At 49.7% G+C, this 16,148-nt stretch overlaps 1 protein-coding gene across 10 annotated transcripts in view; it reads right to left on the reverse strand.

The window, feature by feature from the left end:
* Positions 1 to 12,890: 12,890 nt before the first annotated feature.
* Positions 12,891 to 16,148, reverse strand: part of ARHGEF9 (Cdc42 guanine nucleotide exchange factor 9) — a 197,742-nt gene continuing 194,484 nt past the window's right edge. For all 10 annotated transcript variants that reach the window (XM_032124159.1, XM_032124157.1, XM_032124169.1 and 7 more), the window contains one exon: positions 12,891 to 13,497. In XM_032124159.1, coding sequence (XP_031980050.1) covers positions 13,370 to 13,497 — 128 coding nt within the window. In that variant the 3' untranslated portion in view covers positions 12,891 to 13,369. The remainder of the gene's footprint in view (positions 13,498 to 16,148) is intronic.

Raw genomic sequence — 16,148 nt, forward strand, 5'->3', positions numbered from 1 at the left:
TTTTGCTAACTTGCTGTAGGTGTTTTTGTCTGGGCTCTGCCACATTTTTCTGCACAACTTAAAGGATTTGAGACTCGTGGCCACCTCTGTGCTGGGGCAGTTTGCTCAAGACCCCACTGGAGGGTGTGTGCTGAGCTCTTCAGCTACACTGCACTTGCTGTCCTCCTGTTTGTCTTTCTTTCCTCCTTTTTTTGTTGTAGTTTCCTCCAGGAGACCAAATCAGATTTATGCAAAAACCATTTAGAAATGGCTCAGCTGTGTCTGTGTACAAAAAAACCTGTGCAGGTGGCCCTGCAGAACAGTGGGTTTAGCTTTAGGAGCTGCTCAGTTTGGTCTTTAGGTTGCTTACTGTGTTCAAGGATGTTTCTTGAATCCCTGCTAGAAAAAGACATGGAATTGTTAACAGATATTAGAGTGTAGTGCTCTGTAGGTTGAACTGGCCTGAACCATCTATTTTTATTGTGCTTATATGCTGGAAATTGCAGAACAAACCGTGGTGACGTGGAGGAAAATTTTTCCAAGAAATCTCCTTTAGTGAGGATGGGGTGAGGTGAGTTCAGCACAGAGCCAACAGCTCTCGGATTAATGGATGTGTTTAGAGGCTGAGGAGGACAATTAGTGGTCGTGACTCACTGGCCAGGCCTGTTTTCCAGAGAACTTCCGGAGTCAAGATGTGCAAACGGAAGAGGGTTGGTAAAGCTGTGCCCTGTGCTCAGTGCAGACACGTCAGGATCCCCACAGGGAGCTCAGCAGCAGAACTGAACCTGGCTGCTGCCTGCAGCCCCTTCTGCCCAGCTCAGGGGCAAACCCACAGCTTGGCCCATCTTTGTTTTCCAAGCTTTTTGGAAAGGAACAGTTGATGCTGGGAAATGCAGCGGCGCAGAGCGTGGTGCTGCTTCTCAGGGCTGGATCAGAGCACAGGCCAAGGAGGCAAAACCCCAAATCCTTTATTTCCTTTGCCCTGCACACCCTTAAACAGCAAAACCAAGGGAGGTGCTGCTGGCATGGGAAAGCTGTGGTGGTTTGGAGCGAGGGAATTGCAGTCATAGCCCAAAATGGCCATTGCCATGCAGCTGTCACCATGGCTACCCCTCTGGAAAAGGAGAGAAGTGAGATGTGTAAAGCTGTCTCTGCTGATGCCAAGGGGAATGACTGCCATCCCCACTCGGAGCAAGACAATCCAGCCTCTCCCACAGCTCTCAGGGCAGCTTTGTTCCTGTTCTGCTGAGAAAATGGAGAGGGAAGGTGAGGCCAGGGTGAAAATGAAAAGACCTGCCGTGATTCTAAGTTGTATTTTAAGCTAATCCACATAAGAGGGAAATATTAAAAAAAAAAAAAAAAAGGAGAAAATGGAGAAAAAAATTCAATTCAATCTGTTGCTCTAAATAAAGTGCAGAGTGGATCATGTATAAATACACATAAGCAGCATGTGAGCCAAGAAAACTGTTAATTAACGAGGAGATTGCCTCACCCAGGTGTTCCTGGAAGAATGCAGCATTACCATTTTAAATCCACCAGTTTCTGCTCATAATTAAAACACTGTAAATCAGAAACCACCTTGCAGCACGATGGCTGCTCTTTGCTTGCTTAGCTCAGCACAGAATTTCTTGGGGGAGCACAGCTTTTTATCCTGCAAAATGACCAATGGCTGTCAAAATTCCAAGAGCTGCTTTCAGCCAGCGGTGGTTTGAGGTTTTCAGAGCAGAATGAAGAAATTCTTCCAGCAGTCTGGGTGTTTAGCGGTCGCCTTTGGAAATAAAAGAAAAATTAATCTGTTTACAAGCCTATGAGTGAATTTCACAAACTCCTCGTGGCCTGTTCTGGGAAATAAAGAGTGCTGAGAGCTCAGGAATTCCCAAGGCAACAGGCAAGATATGCCTGTGGAAAGGCAGGAATTGGAATAAGCTGAGTAAACCTTTTTAAAACTGAGAGTGGATGTGGACAGAACCAAAATGTTTACGTGGAAAGAAGGGGTTTGTTAGGAGCACATTTATATATTTCTCTTTTGGGCTGTGCCCTTAAGGAATTGTAGGGCAAACTGACCTTAGAACTTTTCAGAGGATGCATGCAGAGAGATTTGGTGTTTCTTTTTTTCCCTCTCGCTGCCTTTGAGCCCTACATTTGCATTTGCTGCAGGGGCTTCATTGTTTGCAGGGCTGATTTGTAGGATCAGCTGTTCTGGAAGGCAGCCAAGGGTGAAGGAAAGAGTTAATAGTGCTCGTTTTAACAGAAAGTGGAGTTCGGTTTTTAATGCAGGATTGTCTGCCCGGAGCTTTCCCAGCCCAGCTGTTTCACTGCTTGCTCCTCTCCAAAACATTGATAATGGCTTAAAAAACCCACAGAGCTCCTCACTAACAGGGCAATGAGGGAAGGGCTGGCCCAAAACATGGCTCTACAACCTTGTCCCTACCAAAACACCTCCCTGCAGGGACAGGAGAGGTGGCACTGAGGCCCGAGGCCACCGCTCTGCCTCCAGGCTGAGTGTGCTGCATGTGAAGGGACCCAGCAGGGCTTGCTCTTTGCAGGCACTGCCATCTGGCTTTATAAAACTTCACACTTGGGCCCTCAATTTGGGTTGTCCCCAGGTCCCGCTTGCTGGGGTAAATCCTGCCTGGTGGATTTTGGCTGTCCAGGCATTCTGTTTTCCAGAAGTTCGTTCAGCTTCCCTCAGAAGCTCTCTGGGGCCGGTCTTCAGGCAAGGCTCAGCATTTCAGTCTAATTCAGAATCCTTTTTTCCCCCCTTTTTATTTCCTCTTTTTTTTTTTTTCCTTTTCTTTTTATTCCTTTTATTCCCTGTGGAAGTGATTGGACCTGGTTATGGCAGGGGGTGGAGAACCAACCAAACTGAACCCCTGATCATTTCCCTCCTTTGCCACGTGGGCTTTTCAGTGCTTACACAAGTGATCAAAATCTTGTCACCTGTTGCTTCCTTGTGTGACACTCCTCGTGCAATCCCTGTGTTGTTCTCCACTTTGGCACAAAGTGTGTGGCACAGTTCTCCTCTCAAGATTTGGAAGCTTTTTTGGGTGATTAGGGAGGATTGGAGCTCCTCCCTTCTCACCTTCTGTCACCTTATTGCATCTGAGAAGTCACTTGGGGGGCTGGGAAACCTCCTGGGAGGGTTTTTCCCAACAGAGGGACACAGAGGTGGCTGTCAGGGGCCACCTGGTTGCCCCAAACCAAAGGCTGAGGATGTCCTGGGTAAGCCCAGTCCTGGGAGGAGGCAGATCCCATGCCCAAGGATCCCATGGGATCACACATTGCTCCTCCTCCAGCAGTGCCAAACATTTTTGGGAAGCACTTGGCCACTTCCACGGTTCCACTGGCCACAAATCCTTTCAGCCACATCCGTAACTGTTCTTTGTGTTGAAGGAAAAGTGAGCAAATTCTCTGCAATGCATCAACCTTTGTCATTATAGTCGGTATCTCTTGAGCTGTCCCTGATTCCTGGAAAACAGCACTGGGACATTACAAAATAATTCAGCATCTTTTGTTTTCATCATCTTTTCCTTGTATTATGTTCTGCTTATTTTCTCTAGTGGATACACTGCCTAGTTTTATGTTTTCTCAGTACTTAAGAGTGGAAAAAATTGAAGATCTTTCTTCAGAGAAGTTCTGCTAGAGCTGCTCTTGAGATCCGTCCTGTGCCATCTGATGCCTGACGTGTGTCAGGAGTAACTGAGGACATTTTTCTGCATCAATGACAGTAAATAATCAATGTCTGTTTTCCTCCACAGAAAATTATTTGGGTGCTTGTTTCAGAAAGTGGAGTAGCTCTTGTTTCTTTGAAAGGAATTCTCTTAAATGGCTGATACATTTCCACCACTGCCATTGTCAGAATCCCATTCAAGGACAGGATATGGGGATTTTTAAAAAAAATAATTTAATAGCACAGAATTGTTTGGCTTTGACCTGCAATAAAAATTGTGCAAACCGCTCTGCAGCACACTTGATCCCAAATAAGATGGCTCAGGGAAGGTCAATGGTCTTCAGCACATTTCACTTCATTTGCAGCCACTCCTAATCCTTCTCCCAGTCTTTCCCACTTCCTCTGACTCACAGGTCCTGCAGCTCAGGATGCTGTGTGGGCTCAGCGTGGGAAGTCTCCATCCCAGCTCTCCACTGCGCTGCTTGGGAGGATCCTTCCCTCAATCTTTATTTGTATCCCAGACCCAGAGCTGAGACCCCGAGCACCCGGGGACACTGGAGGTGCTGCTGGGCTGGATGGGACAGAGGGGTTCAGCCTTGGCTCTGGGGCTCCACCACTCCTTCCCAGGCACTTGATTTCAACATCTCTGAAGGACAGGGTGATGCCTGAGGTTTTAACTTTTATATTTTTCAAATTCTGTACTGCTTGGTGTGTGACTCTGAAGTTTCTTGTAGCCTGGTCATTTCTGCTCTCCCATGCTCAGTAGACATAACAAAGCCTCTCCAGCCCTGCTTTCCAAGGACACCCAGACTGTCCTAGGCCAAAAGCATAAACCGAAGAGCCACTAAGGGGGGGGAAAGCTGAGGGGAAAACCGAAGCTTTAATTGGAGAATTAACCCTGCTATGCAAATGAACCAAACCTATGAAAGAGTGAAGGACTCGTGACCTGGGGTCCATCTTGGGGTCCATTTTGAGAATGGCTTCAGGGTCCCCAGGGGTACCTTTGAAGGCCTTTCAAATAAATACTTTTATTCCCTTACTCCTGTCTAGTCTCTGTTTCTAGGAGGCCTCTCAAGGCATCAAAGGATGCAGCCTTTCCAAGCCTGGCTCTGGGCCTGCATCCCTCATTTCCCAGAGCCTCAGTTATGACATCTCGGAAGGACAGGGATGCAGCCCTTCCGTCTCTCTCTGATGGTGGGAACACCTCCTCCCACCAAGGGCAGGAGAAGCAGACAAACTGCTGGGAAACAGAATTCCAGAATTCTTGGCGTGACCATTAAGGCAGAGCAGAAAAATCAGAAGAACACGGGGCAAGCACAGAATTCTGAAATAGCAAAAGATAGAGTTTCTGGGAGCCTCCCCAGGTGACTGAGCACTGTCAGGTTGGAATTGCCTCTGAAGCTTCACTTGTGTGTCCTGCTGCTCAAAGCAGGACCAGCTCTAGCCATGGATTGGGACATGAAGCCTCCACATGTCTCTGTCCCCGCTGCTCCCTAGAGCTTGGAGAAGGATCCAGCCTGGTGGGAAATTGTAGGTGGGTGTATTGAAGATGACCTGCATTTTTTGCTCTCAGAAATGCTTCTGTCACTTGGGTTCTGTGAGGAAATGCTTCCCATGGACACATTTTAAAGTGACAAAATTAAGGCAGCTGCTGCTGTCTGCAGTGTCTGTGCTGTGCCTTTGTATTTTGAATTTCACTTCCTGTGGTCAGTTAAAATAGCAGATTGTTAGATTGTGGTTCAACTTCTTCCTGTCCATGTCCATGTTCTCCATCAGAACTCATCAGCCTCAGTGGCTCCCTGCAAAGTGTGAGGCTTTTCCTGCCTGCCTCCATGGGATAACTCACCCAGTTTTGGTGCTGCCACCAAAAGTTTGGGTTTTCCTTACGAAATCTGCTGTGCTGCAAAGCTTCTTGGGAAGAGCAGAGGTCTTTGGCCAAACCTTAAATATTCCCAGCCTGCATAAAGGAATATTCTCTGCATGGCAGCTCACCCCTTAAAGCCTGAAAGTTCCCAGTGGGGAGGTTGAGGGATGGGTGTGGGCTGAGTACTGAGCGTGGATTCTTCAGACACAGTGTGAGCCTCAGCTTATCCCTCAGGGAACTACAAGGATGCGCAGGAATTCTGCATTGCAGAGGGAGGAAAGTCAAGTTTCTAAGAAGAAATTGGGAGCCAAATTCAGCTGGAGGTGTGCAGAGCAGCACAGGGGCAGCACGGGTGTCGTGCCCAGACCTGGAGTGCCAGAGGAGGATTTCCCCGCTGACTGCATGGTTTGATATCTCCAAATCTGTCTGAACTCCTGGTGCTCCACATCAGGGCTGGTGCTAAGGAAAATACCACGAGCTAAAAGAGCCAGAGTGGAGAGAGCAGAGGGAGCAGCTCGCTGGAGTCGAGAGCATCCTCTAAATGTTAAGGGGCGCGTTACGGGAGAGGCTTCACGGACGCAAAAGGTCACCACTGCCCAAGCTTTCAGTAAAACAAAGGCCAACTATTTTTAACTTCATTTCAAGTGGGAAGCCTAAAGCCATAAGCTGGCCTGATCGCAGAAGGCCTTGGCTTCGGTGCTAATCAGGGCTGTTTGCATAATGTGAGCCCTGGCTGCCCGCGCTGCGAGCTGCCTCCAGAACCTGCCCTGCCCCTGCTGGTGCCTCACACCAGATGGGGCCCGACCTCCTGAAGTCCTGCAAGCACTGCACCAAAAATCCCTTCCTGCCTTGAGGTACTGCGAGAGACAACGAGTTCATCAGCCAAAGGTGGGGGTTAACAGAGAGAGACACAGATAATTTGCATTACTTAGCAGTGCCCCCACCTGCAGCTGTGCACTGCAAGCGAGGGACAAAGCAAGAGGGATTGCCGGGCAAACAGAATAGGTGCCAAAAGATCCATAGCAAAGGGATCTCCTGCTCTGCTTGGCAAATCCAGGGCTCCTTAGATGTGTTCTCTGCAGGGCACAAAGCTTTGACTCCAAGGCTATTTTCAAAAATAAAAGTAGGTGTTTTCTTTTGAAGACAGATCTGCAGAGGTCCTGTCGCTGCACCTGCCGGCAGCAGTTTCAGCACGGACAGGACAAGGTCTGCACCTCTGGTTTTTGGCTTTCCTCACCCTGGTGATAGAGCCAAGAGAGCCAAGTGCTGGTCTGGGATCATTCCCTGACATTTCTTGATGCTGCTTAGAAAGTAGGGCTGCACTTGCAGGTCTCTGTTTCTGGTATTGAACAAAAGCTCCTGAGACTTCTTGGTGAACTTTATGATCCCATCAGTGTCCCATTTCCAGAGCTCTGGGAAGCATTTTAGACCAGGTATGTGCCTGATCACTAACAATAACCTGAGGGTTTTGGTTTTCTTCTTGTTATTTGGAGTGCAAGCTGTGATGTCACGCAGATTTTTCAATCCAAATTCCCCCGTGGCAGCTCTTTAGAGCCAGAATCTTTTAGGAAGCAGCTCTTGGAAGTCTCATCTCCCCCATTACCCAGCTCCCAAACCATTTCAGAGCAGTGTGACCGAAACCAGGAGAGTCCCAATCAGAGATGAAGGAATGAAATACCCCTGAACTCCACTCAGCCCACACATTTTTCTGCTCCACCTCCCACCTCTCCCATATCAGCTCCTGGCTCCCTCTGAGCCTGGCACTTGGCAAAAGGGGAATGCCTGGATGGAGAAGGGAATTCAGACACTTCCATGCTCGTGCATGCTCTGATCCTCACCCTGGGATGGACAAAGGTGTGCTGGTGTTGCTGTAAAGGGGTTTATCCTTGGCCACGGACTCATGGAATCGTCTCCCTCAAAGCCCTGGAGAGGGTGATCCCTCTCCCTGTGTGCTGGATGTGATGTGTGTGTCCACTGAAAGGAAAATGATGCTGTGCTGTGAAATCCCTCTGGATTCTTTGCATCTTACTTCCAGCCGAGTTACATTTGTGGATGCTCGGCTGGACGTGTTTGATCAGGGTATCAGGATGGAAACAACTCTCTTCTAAGCACTGAAATAGTTTTTATTTATTTATTTAAAATAATAAATATGGGAAGACAAATCCCCCCTCTCCCTCAGGCACCTCAAGCCCTCAGGTCTGTAAGAACTCCAAAGACATAATTTTATGTGTGGGTTTAGTTCCCTGCTCACCCCACACAGGGAGATACCTGGAGGGAGGCTGTGGGGTCAGGTGGAAAGGGAAGGGAAATAGGATTCACCAGGTATTTTTCATTAGAAAACTGGGTGGAAGAGCTGGGTTTGGGACAGGAATTCCTCAGCCCTCCCTGTGCTGAGCTCCCTTCTCCCTTTTCACCTCTGACTGACTCAGTGAGGGTTCACCATCATGGCAGTGATGTCTTGGGAGATACTTTCCTCTCCTCCCCTCCTGCTCCTTGGCTGCTTTCTCCAGCAACGCCCCTGCTCCCACATTTTGGGCAGTAACAAGGCCCAGAAGTGCTTTGGTTTATTGATTTCCATCTGGAATGCCTTTTGCCTGGATTTTTGCACGTGTTTTTCACGTGGGGAATAAGCCCTGCTTGGTGCTTTCCCTCCTCACCACGGTTTGATGGCATTTCCTTGGACAGAAATGCAGGGAAAAATAATTAGCAAAGCTCCCAGCAATAGCAAACCGTGAAAATCTTTGCCCTCCAATCCCACTGTCTGGCATTATCAAGGAGAAGAAATGTGAAAATGGTAACACTCTTTAATTCATTAATGTGTTAATTGATTTCACAAAATTAGTTTGCAGACACTAAAAGCAGTTTCTCTTATCTGCTTTTTATGAGCTGCTAGTACAAAGCAGAAGCAGGGAAGCCACTTGCACAAATAAATGGAAATACTGATACAGCAAACGTTGCCTGAAAGCAAAACTCAAATTCTTCCCTGTTCTGCTGAGTTTGGGATGCATCAAAAATACAAATTTTCTTCACTTCCAGCACTCTGGAGAAGAAAAGGGCGAATCTTTTTTCCCCCCCCATTAATAACAAGCACTTCAGGGGCAGTCAGAACCCAGGAACAGGGAGCAGCCCAACTCCCTGGGTTTATTTTATTGTCAGAACCCCCCTCATCAATCTTTTGTCAGAGATCATGGCTAGAGAGAGAACAGGGACAGAGAAATGAAATGGAGTTGTTGTCTCCTCTCAAAAACACTTCCAGTGGTATTTATTTCTTGTATTGATTTCTCTGGCTACAGCACAGGTCCTCCTCTGGCACAGATGCTTCCCTGGAGAACATTTTCCAGGTGTTTTTTTGAGCACAGATGGACAGTGGAGAAATCAAACCAGCAGTGCAGCAGACAAAGGGAATGGCTTCAAAGTTACCCTTGGAATGGTTGTGTTTGGCATCACTTTCTCAGCAGCTTTGCCTGGATTTCTTAAGCCAAAGCCTCTGCTGCTCTCAGGGAGAAGAGCCCTTCTCCCCCTGCTTTCCCTCTAACCCACAGCCAGAGGTTACAAACAATGCTCTTAGAAAGAGAAAAATAAAAGTGCAGATCGCTCAGTTTGAAAGAAAACATTTTCTTTTTCCTCCCATTTTAAGTGAGGATGGGCTTCAGTAAAAAAGAGCTGGGAAGGGATTTGTCCTCCCTTATTTCTGCTGGAAGCAGAGATGGCTGGGCAGGCAGTGCCAGGCAATGGGTGTTGCCCTCACTGAAATAAATCTCAATTTTCCTTTCATGGCTGTCCTCAGGTGTTTTTTACTGGACAGTTTTCAACTATCCAGCCAGTCTGGGTCATCTTCATGTCAAGCTTTGATTTTGGGAAGCAAAACAGAGCTGCATTAAGGGTCTTTGTAGCTGAGCACAGTGGAAAAGGTAATCCTGGCCCTTGGACTGAGGATTGTTCCCATGGTTTTCCAACCTGTGTGTCCCTGAGAACAACCTGTCCTGATGGGGAGGGAAGGAACGTTGAGGACTGAACCTTGGGATTGTTGCTACCGTGGAGCTTCCAGCTGTTTGGGGTTTAGGAAAAGTTCAGCCATCCAAAAGTGCATTATCTTAACATTTGGCAAGATGGAAATCTGGAGGAGAGAGCATTCAAAATTCACTTTTCATTAACACGAGCTAATGAAACTGTTTAGCCAGCACTCTCCGTACCCAGAGCAGGCAGCCACGGTCTATTTTGAGTTTTCCCTTCTCCTGCCAAGTCCTGGTCTCCAGACCAGCTTTATTTTTCAGTGGGAACTAAGGACTTTGGGACAATGTCAAGCATCACGCACTGATCTGCTAATTTGTGGCTGGGTTGTGCAATTCTTGCCCAGCCAACGTGGCTAATTTTAGCTGAGCCTCGCAGGGCCAGAGTGGGACAGCTTTGGTTGAGAACAGGCCAGAGGAGCAGCCCCGAGCTCAGAGTTTAATTGTGTAAGAACCCAGCAGAACCATGAGTAAGGCTCATATGATGGAGTCTTTCTTTAATTCTGATTGTTAATGTGAGCTCTGCTGCACTCGAGGCTTTCCTGAGGATATCATTTGGTTCTCAACAGCCTTTTCTTTCTCAGCAGCAGAACCTCAGCCCTCCCGTGGTTTCAGCACAAAGTCTGGGAAAAGGGACTTTCTCCTGGTTTGTTGTGGCTTCGTCTCTTTGCCATTATCCTCTCACAGCTTTGTGGGATGTGGACTTTGTTTTCCTTTAATACACTTATTTTTAGCTCAATAAAGTGCACTTGAGATCCCCTCCTTCCCTGGCAGCCTTGCCTGAGCAGCCTTGTTCTTTCTGGAGCATTTAGGGGAGGGAGGGTTTTTAAGTGGCAAAGCTGCCCTGAGGCCCTCGTGGTGCTTGCACCGGAGCTTTATTTCCTGGGAAAGGCTGAAATCCTGAAATTCCAGAGTAAAACCTTGACTGATTCTGGAGAAGTGAGGATAAAGGGGGAGTAGCCAACAACACCATGATTAAAACTGGGAATCTGTGGGTGTCCAGCAGGAACAAACCCCGACCCAGCTTCTCACTTCTCAGCACCTCAGAAGCCAAAAAGGCTGGACAGAGCTGCTCTTGGCTTTGCTGGCAGCTTCTCCACACTCAGTTCCACCTGAAGGATCCCCTCTGCAAGCTTTGGATAGGAGCACTCCCAGGCACGGTTATCTATGGAAACCATCTGTTTGCACTGGCACAGGGGAGCCCAGCACAGCATTTCTGGTGTTTTCTCTGCACACCTGGCAGATCCAAGTGATAAACCCCTGGTGTTACCAGCAGCTCCTGATGGTTCCGGGCAGGCACCCACTCCCTGTTCCTGCCCCGCTTTCAGCTCTGAATGAAGCCTGAACCCAGAGGTGAGAGCTGATCCAGCCCTCTGCAGCCCCAGGGTGGCTTTCCAGGGCCTGGAAGAGCCTGAAGAGAGCCTGCCAAAGGGAAAGAAGGAAATCTGCAATGAAATCTGAGACCAGACTCAGCACTCAGCTGATTCATGCAGAAGAGTCAAGAAACTGAAAGCAGAGTTTAGAATGTGGACAGAAGTCCTGAGACTGGATCCTGATGTGTGGCTGATGAATTCATTAATTCCCGAGGATTTCTGTGGGCTCTTCCTGTGCTGCTGCTGAACATTTGGCTCAGTTCAGCTTCACTCAGGTTTGCCTGGTGAGAATAAAGCTCCAGCACCTTTCCCAGAGGCATAACCAGGCCCTCCCACTTACCCAACCAGGAACACCGTTTAATCCGTGGGGTTTCCCCCTGACCACAGGACCTGGCTGTGCAGGATTGCTAACGGGAACCTTCCATGGAAGAAATGGGAGGAAAACACTGCTGCAGGCCACGGAATGAGGAGAGATGGGCCAGGGCCACAGATTTGATCTGGAAGGTCTCTTCCAGCCTAAATGATTCTGTGATTTGTGTCTGGTTCTCAGCAGCTCGTAGAGGTTTGCTCAGTCTCAACCCTTCCATTAAAACAATTCCATCAGGATAGAAATGCTCGTTGCTGCCTCAGAGGGGCTGTGCTCTCACAAATGCCCAGCTTGGGGCGGCCCTTGGGGACACCCAGCCAGGTGGGAACAAGGCACAGAGGGGATTTCACCTGTGCTGTGTCCCCAGGTGTCCCCTGCAGCGGGCCTGGGATCTCTGCACACATTCCCTTCGATCCCTGTGTTGGTTTGTAAAGCCTCATTCTCCCTGACACCACCCCTTGCCACCATCTCAACCTCCAGTCCAGCCCAGTCCTCCCCAGCTCCAGCACTGGAGCCAAACACAAACGTGGCATCTTCCAGAGCAGCTTTAATTCGTTACGAGCCACAGGTGAAGAGGAACAATTTTTTAAAAATTCCATATATTTCACCTAGACAAGCATTCCCGTGCCATTAATTCTGCCTTTGCTGCTAAGGCCTTTTCCAGCCCACTCAGCCTGGAGCCTCCCTGCTCCAAGCACAGCTGGACAGAGCTGCTCTTGGCTTTGCTGGCAGCTTCTCCACACTCAGTTCCACCTGAAGGATCCCCTCTGCAAGCTTTGGATAGGAGCACTCCCAGGCACGGTTATCTATGGAAACCATCTGTTTGCACTGGCACACGGGAGCCCAGCACAGCATTTCTGGTGTTTTCTCTGCACACCTGGCAGATCCAAGTGATAAACCCCTGGTGTTACCAGCAGCTCCTGATGGTTCCGGGCAGGGATAAATAATCCTGGAACTGAAGGCAGTGCCCTTTCCCTGCTGCCCTCTTGGAATTTCTCCTGGGAATGGTAGAGGGATTATAACTGGGATGGGTGGGTGGAATTCAGACTGGCATTTCTACAGCAGTTTGGATCAGCTTTTGTTTGTGTTTGCTGCAGAATGAGTGTGGCCTTTACCCGCCTTTACCCATCACTAATGTGCCTTTTTGTGAACAGCCAGGAGAATTACAGAGTCAGGATGAAACCCAGTGCTGAGCAGGTTTTCTGTCTCTCAGGGCTGTTACCTCTGGATTTTTGGGCACTGGCTATTCCCTAAGTGTCAGCCATCCCCACTAACCCTGCTTCCATCCCTCATTCCCGATGGGTTTGTGTGGGGAATGAACACTGGGGGTAAACGTGGGCTGTGGTGGAGCTGCCTCTTGGCAACGGGCTCTGATTTCTTCTCCACCCCACAGGAGATGACAGGAACTCAACCCCTGCCACCTCAGCTTGCCAGGCTGGCTTCCCCTGTGCTGGAAATCAGCAGTCAGCGTGTCCCAGGTGCAAGGAGCGGCCGGGAGAATCCAAGCGCCCATTTCCCTTTGCCAGGGAAGTGTTGTTCCCCCCCTGCTCCAGCACAAACCCACCTGGGACCCCACACAGCCAGGGATGTCTTTAATGGAGCCCTTTGGAGGCCGAAACCACTCAGCTGTAAGCAGGCAGCAAAATCAAACTTGTTTAATGGTGCATTGGGACAGGAGAAACACGGCCAGGGCCCCTGGCAGCACCAGGAACACCAGTGGGACACCAGGAACACCAGTGGGACACCAGGAACGCCAGCGGGACACGTCAGGCCTGGGGCCATCCAACACCTCTTGCTCCTCTCCATCCGTTTCCTTCTGCCCCACCTGACCAGCGGGCTGTGAGTTCCACAGCCACGGAATGCCAGCCAGGGAGGGGCTGCCAGGGGGTACAAACCTGGAGTGCCACAAACCTGGAGTGCCACAGCCCCTCAGCATCCCCGTCACAGTCACCTGTCCCCAGGCAGCAGCAGGTGCCTCCAGCAGCACATCCAGCAGGACCAGGCACGGTGGGGCTGTGGGGAGCCTGCTCAGTCCTTGGGGAACGGGGACAATCCCTGCTGGGGGCAGAACCAGAGGCCACGGCCCCCTCTGGGCTCCCAGCACAGCTATGGGTATTTATTGTATGTGCTCCTATTCTCCTTTTCTGGTCCAAAGAGTCGGGATTTCCTCTGAATTGCACGAAACCACCGCAGCAGCAGGGCTGGCCAGGGACTCCTCTCGTGCTGCCCTGGATCTGTGGGGGAGTGAGACTTTGAGGAAAGCAGAGCGTTGGTCACGTATTCCCTGAAAAAGCAGCCTGCGGGATAAGGCTTGGTTAAGGCAGGTGGTGACAGCTCCCCTTGGTGGGACCAGGGAAAAACCCTCCCTGTTCCCTGTCCACACAGCCCCACCCCGGTAATGGCACCACTGGCCAAAGATACCCTGGACATCAACACAACAAGGCCAAAAAATAAATCACAAATGAACTACAATAAATCACAAAATACGAACAATGTGTTTGAGGACAGATAAGGCAGCGAGTGACAGAGATTTTGACAACTGCACTATCAGTGCAATTTGCTTGTCTTGTCCTTTGCTGATTTAGGGCTCTGTAAAAAGCACCCACTTTCCTGCCACCTGAGCTTTGATGGCAGCTCTTTTCAGCACAGGCTGCTCTTTTTCGGCACAGAAGAAGCACAGTTTGGCTGCTGAGGAGCTAAACCAAGGCAAATGGCACTTTGCTTTAACCAGCTTCCAAACAGAGCACAGAGGACTTGTGTGATGGCTCAAACGTGTGGAAAGCAATTCCAATTTAAGACATGCTACCATTCCTCAGACTCAAACCTCCCTGCCAGGAGTGACTGATGGAGGAAAAGCTATCAGATGTCCAGGTCAGCCAGCATCAAATTGATATTAAACCAGCCTGGACAGTGCAGCTCAGCAGAGCTCTGCCCAGCCCATTCATCTGGAGAGGCCAGGTCTCCCCAGGCTGCAGGAACAGCAGTGACAGAGGACTTTGTGACACAGCAGCAGTGACTCCACTCCTGTAAATGACTTATTTGTTCAAATCTGCTGCTCCTCTCACATTTCAGCAGGGCTCAGGGTATCAACCCAGCCTATATAAAACCAGACTTTAAGACTGCTGTCTTTAGGACGAGGCCCTTCTGAAGTCCTAAACCGTTTCCACCCAGGGCAAACCACGCTGTGGGCAAGGTCCAGCTGCTTTCTGATTGCCTGTGACTCTGCAGGGCTTGAATGCACATCCACACCCTCTGAGGATTTACTGAATAAAAGCTGTACAGCTTTCGGAAAGGTGAACTAAGAAGAGAAGCAAATACACCAATAGATCCTGTAATTGCTTCTCCAGATGAAAAACAGAGAACGAAACTCCTCTTCTGAAGTTAACTCCACTGGCTTCCAGGGCTGGCCAGAAGGCAGCACCGAGCGTCTTGGAGCTGATTCTCAGAGGTTATTTATGAGTGAATTTAGTGCCAGGGTTTGTTGTGGAAAACTCAAATCCTGGCAAAAATGTGTCCCATTTTTGTGAAACAGGAATAAAGGCCAGACAGGCTCTGGGTGTGTGTTAGGGGTCTGTGCCCTTCTAGCAACAGGGCAAGAAAGCGCCTGTGTTAAAGGGTTCTCTGTGTGTGCAGAGCTGTGTGTGTGAACAAGAGCTGCTTGTGTCCATCCCCGTGTGTGTCCAGGAGCTGTGTCCATCCCCGTGTGTGTCCAGGAGCCGTGTCCATCCCTGTGTGTGTCCCAGCTCTGTGTCCATCCCTGTGTGTGTCCCAGCTCTGTGTCCATCCCCATGTGTGTCCAGGAGCTGTGTCCATCCCTGTGTGTGTCCCCAGCTCTATGTCCAGCCCTGTGTGTGTCCCAGCTGTGTGTCCAGCCCTGTGTGTGTCCCAGCTCTGTGTCCATCCCCGTGTGTGTCCAGGAGCTGTGTCCATCCCCATGTGTGTCCATCCCCGTGTGTGTCCAGGAGCTGTGTCCATCCCCGTGTGTGTCCAGGAGCTGTGTCCATCCCCGTGTGTGTCCCAGCTCTGTGTCCAGCCCTGTGTGTGTCCCAGCTCTGTGTCCATCCCCGTGTGTGTCCCAGCTCTGTGTCCAGCCCTCCTCTCCCCCCAGAGTGCCATTCCCAGCTCCTCCCCAGCTGGGAGCTGTGGCAGCCAGCCGTGTCACGCCTGCCAGGATGGCCCAGCCCAGACACTGCTGGCAGCACCGATGATTTCTTTGTGACACATGCTCCTGCAAGGGCTGCACTCTTAACACGCTCTCCTGAATGAAAATTAAATCCTCCCCAGTGTTCCCTGTCTTGTTCCTGTTTTGTTGGTGGTAGGGGAAGAGGAAAGTGCTGCATGTCTCTCAGACAACACACAGGCCACCCTGGTTTTGGACCGTGAGGGGCTGGAGGGAAATTTGGGGATGTGCCCTGGGGGGCTCTTGAAACAGGGAAAGCTTTTGAGCAATTTCCAGCCTGTGGAAAGGGCTGAGCACAGAGATCTGTCAAACCTCCAGGAGGTGACAGACTCCTGTGGCTCTGACAGGAGAAGGTGCAAATCTTCACCAGGATGGATTTTGCCTGGAGAGAGCTGGAAGAAAAAAGGATGTGAACATTAAAAGCATTTCAGAAATACCTTGTATCTCTTTCCTGCAGCAAAGGTACGAGGTGCAGACAAATAAAGCCAGTTTTACAACTTGTACCTGCAGGTTTGGGGATTCTATTTGCAGTTCAACAGCTCCTGTCCTTCCTTAGCAACTGACTGTGGAACCCTCAGTGGACAGGGCTTGGAAACACTCTCAAAATGCCAGTTATTCCCATTTCACCTCCCCAGCACACGCAATTCCAGTTGTTCCTTATAAACCAGCACAGAGGGTGCATTACATGCTTTGGGATGCTGCCCC

The sequence above is a fragment of the Corvus moneduloides genome, chromosome 14, assembly GCF_009650955.1.
Source record: "Corvus moneduloides isolate bCorMon1 chromosome 14, bCorMon1.pri, whole genome shotgun sequence".
NCBI lineage: Eukaryota > Metazoa > Chordata > Aves > Passeriformes > Corvidae > Corvus > Corvus moneduloides.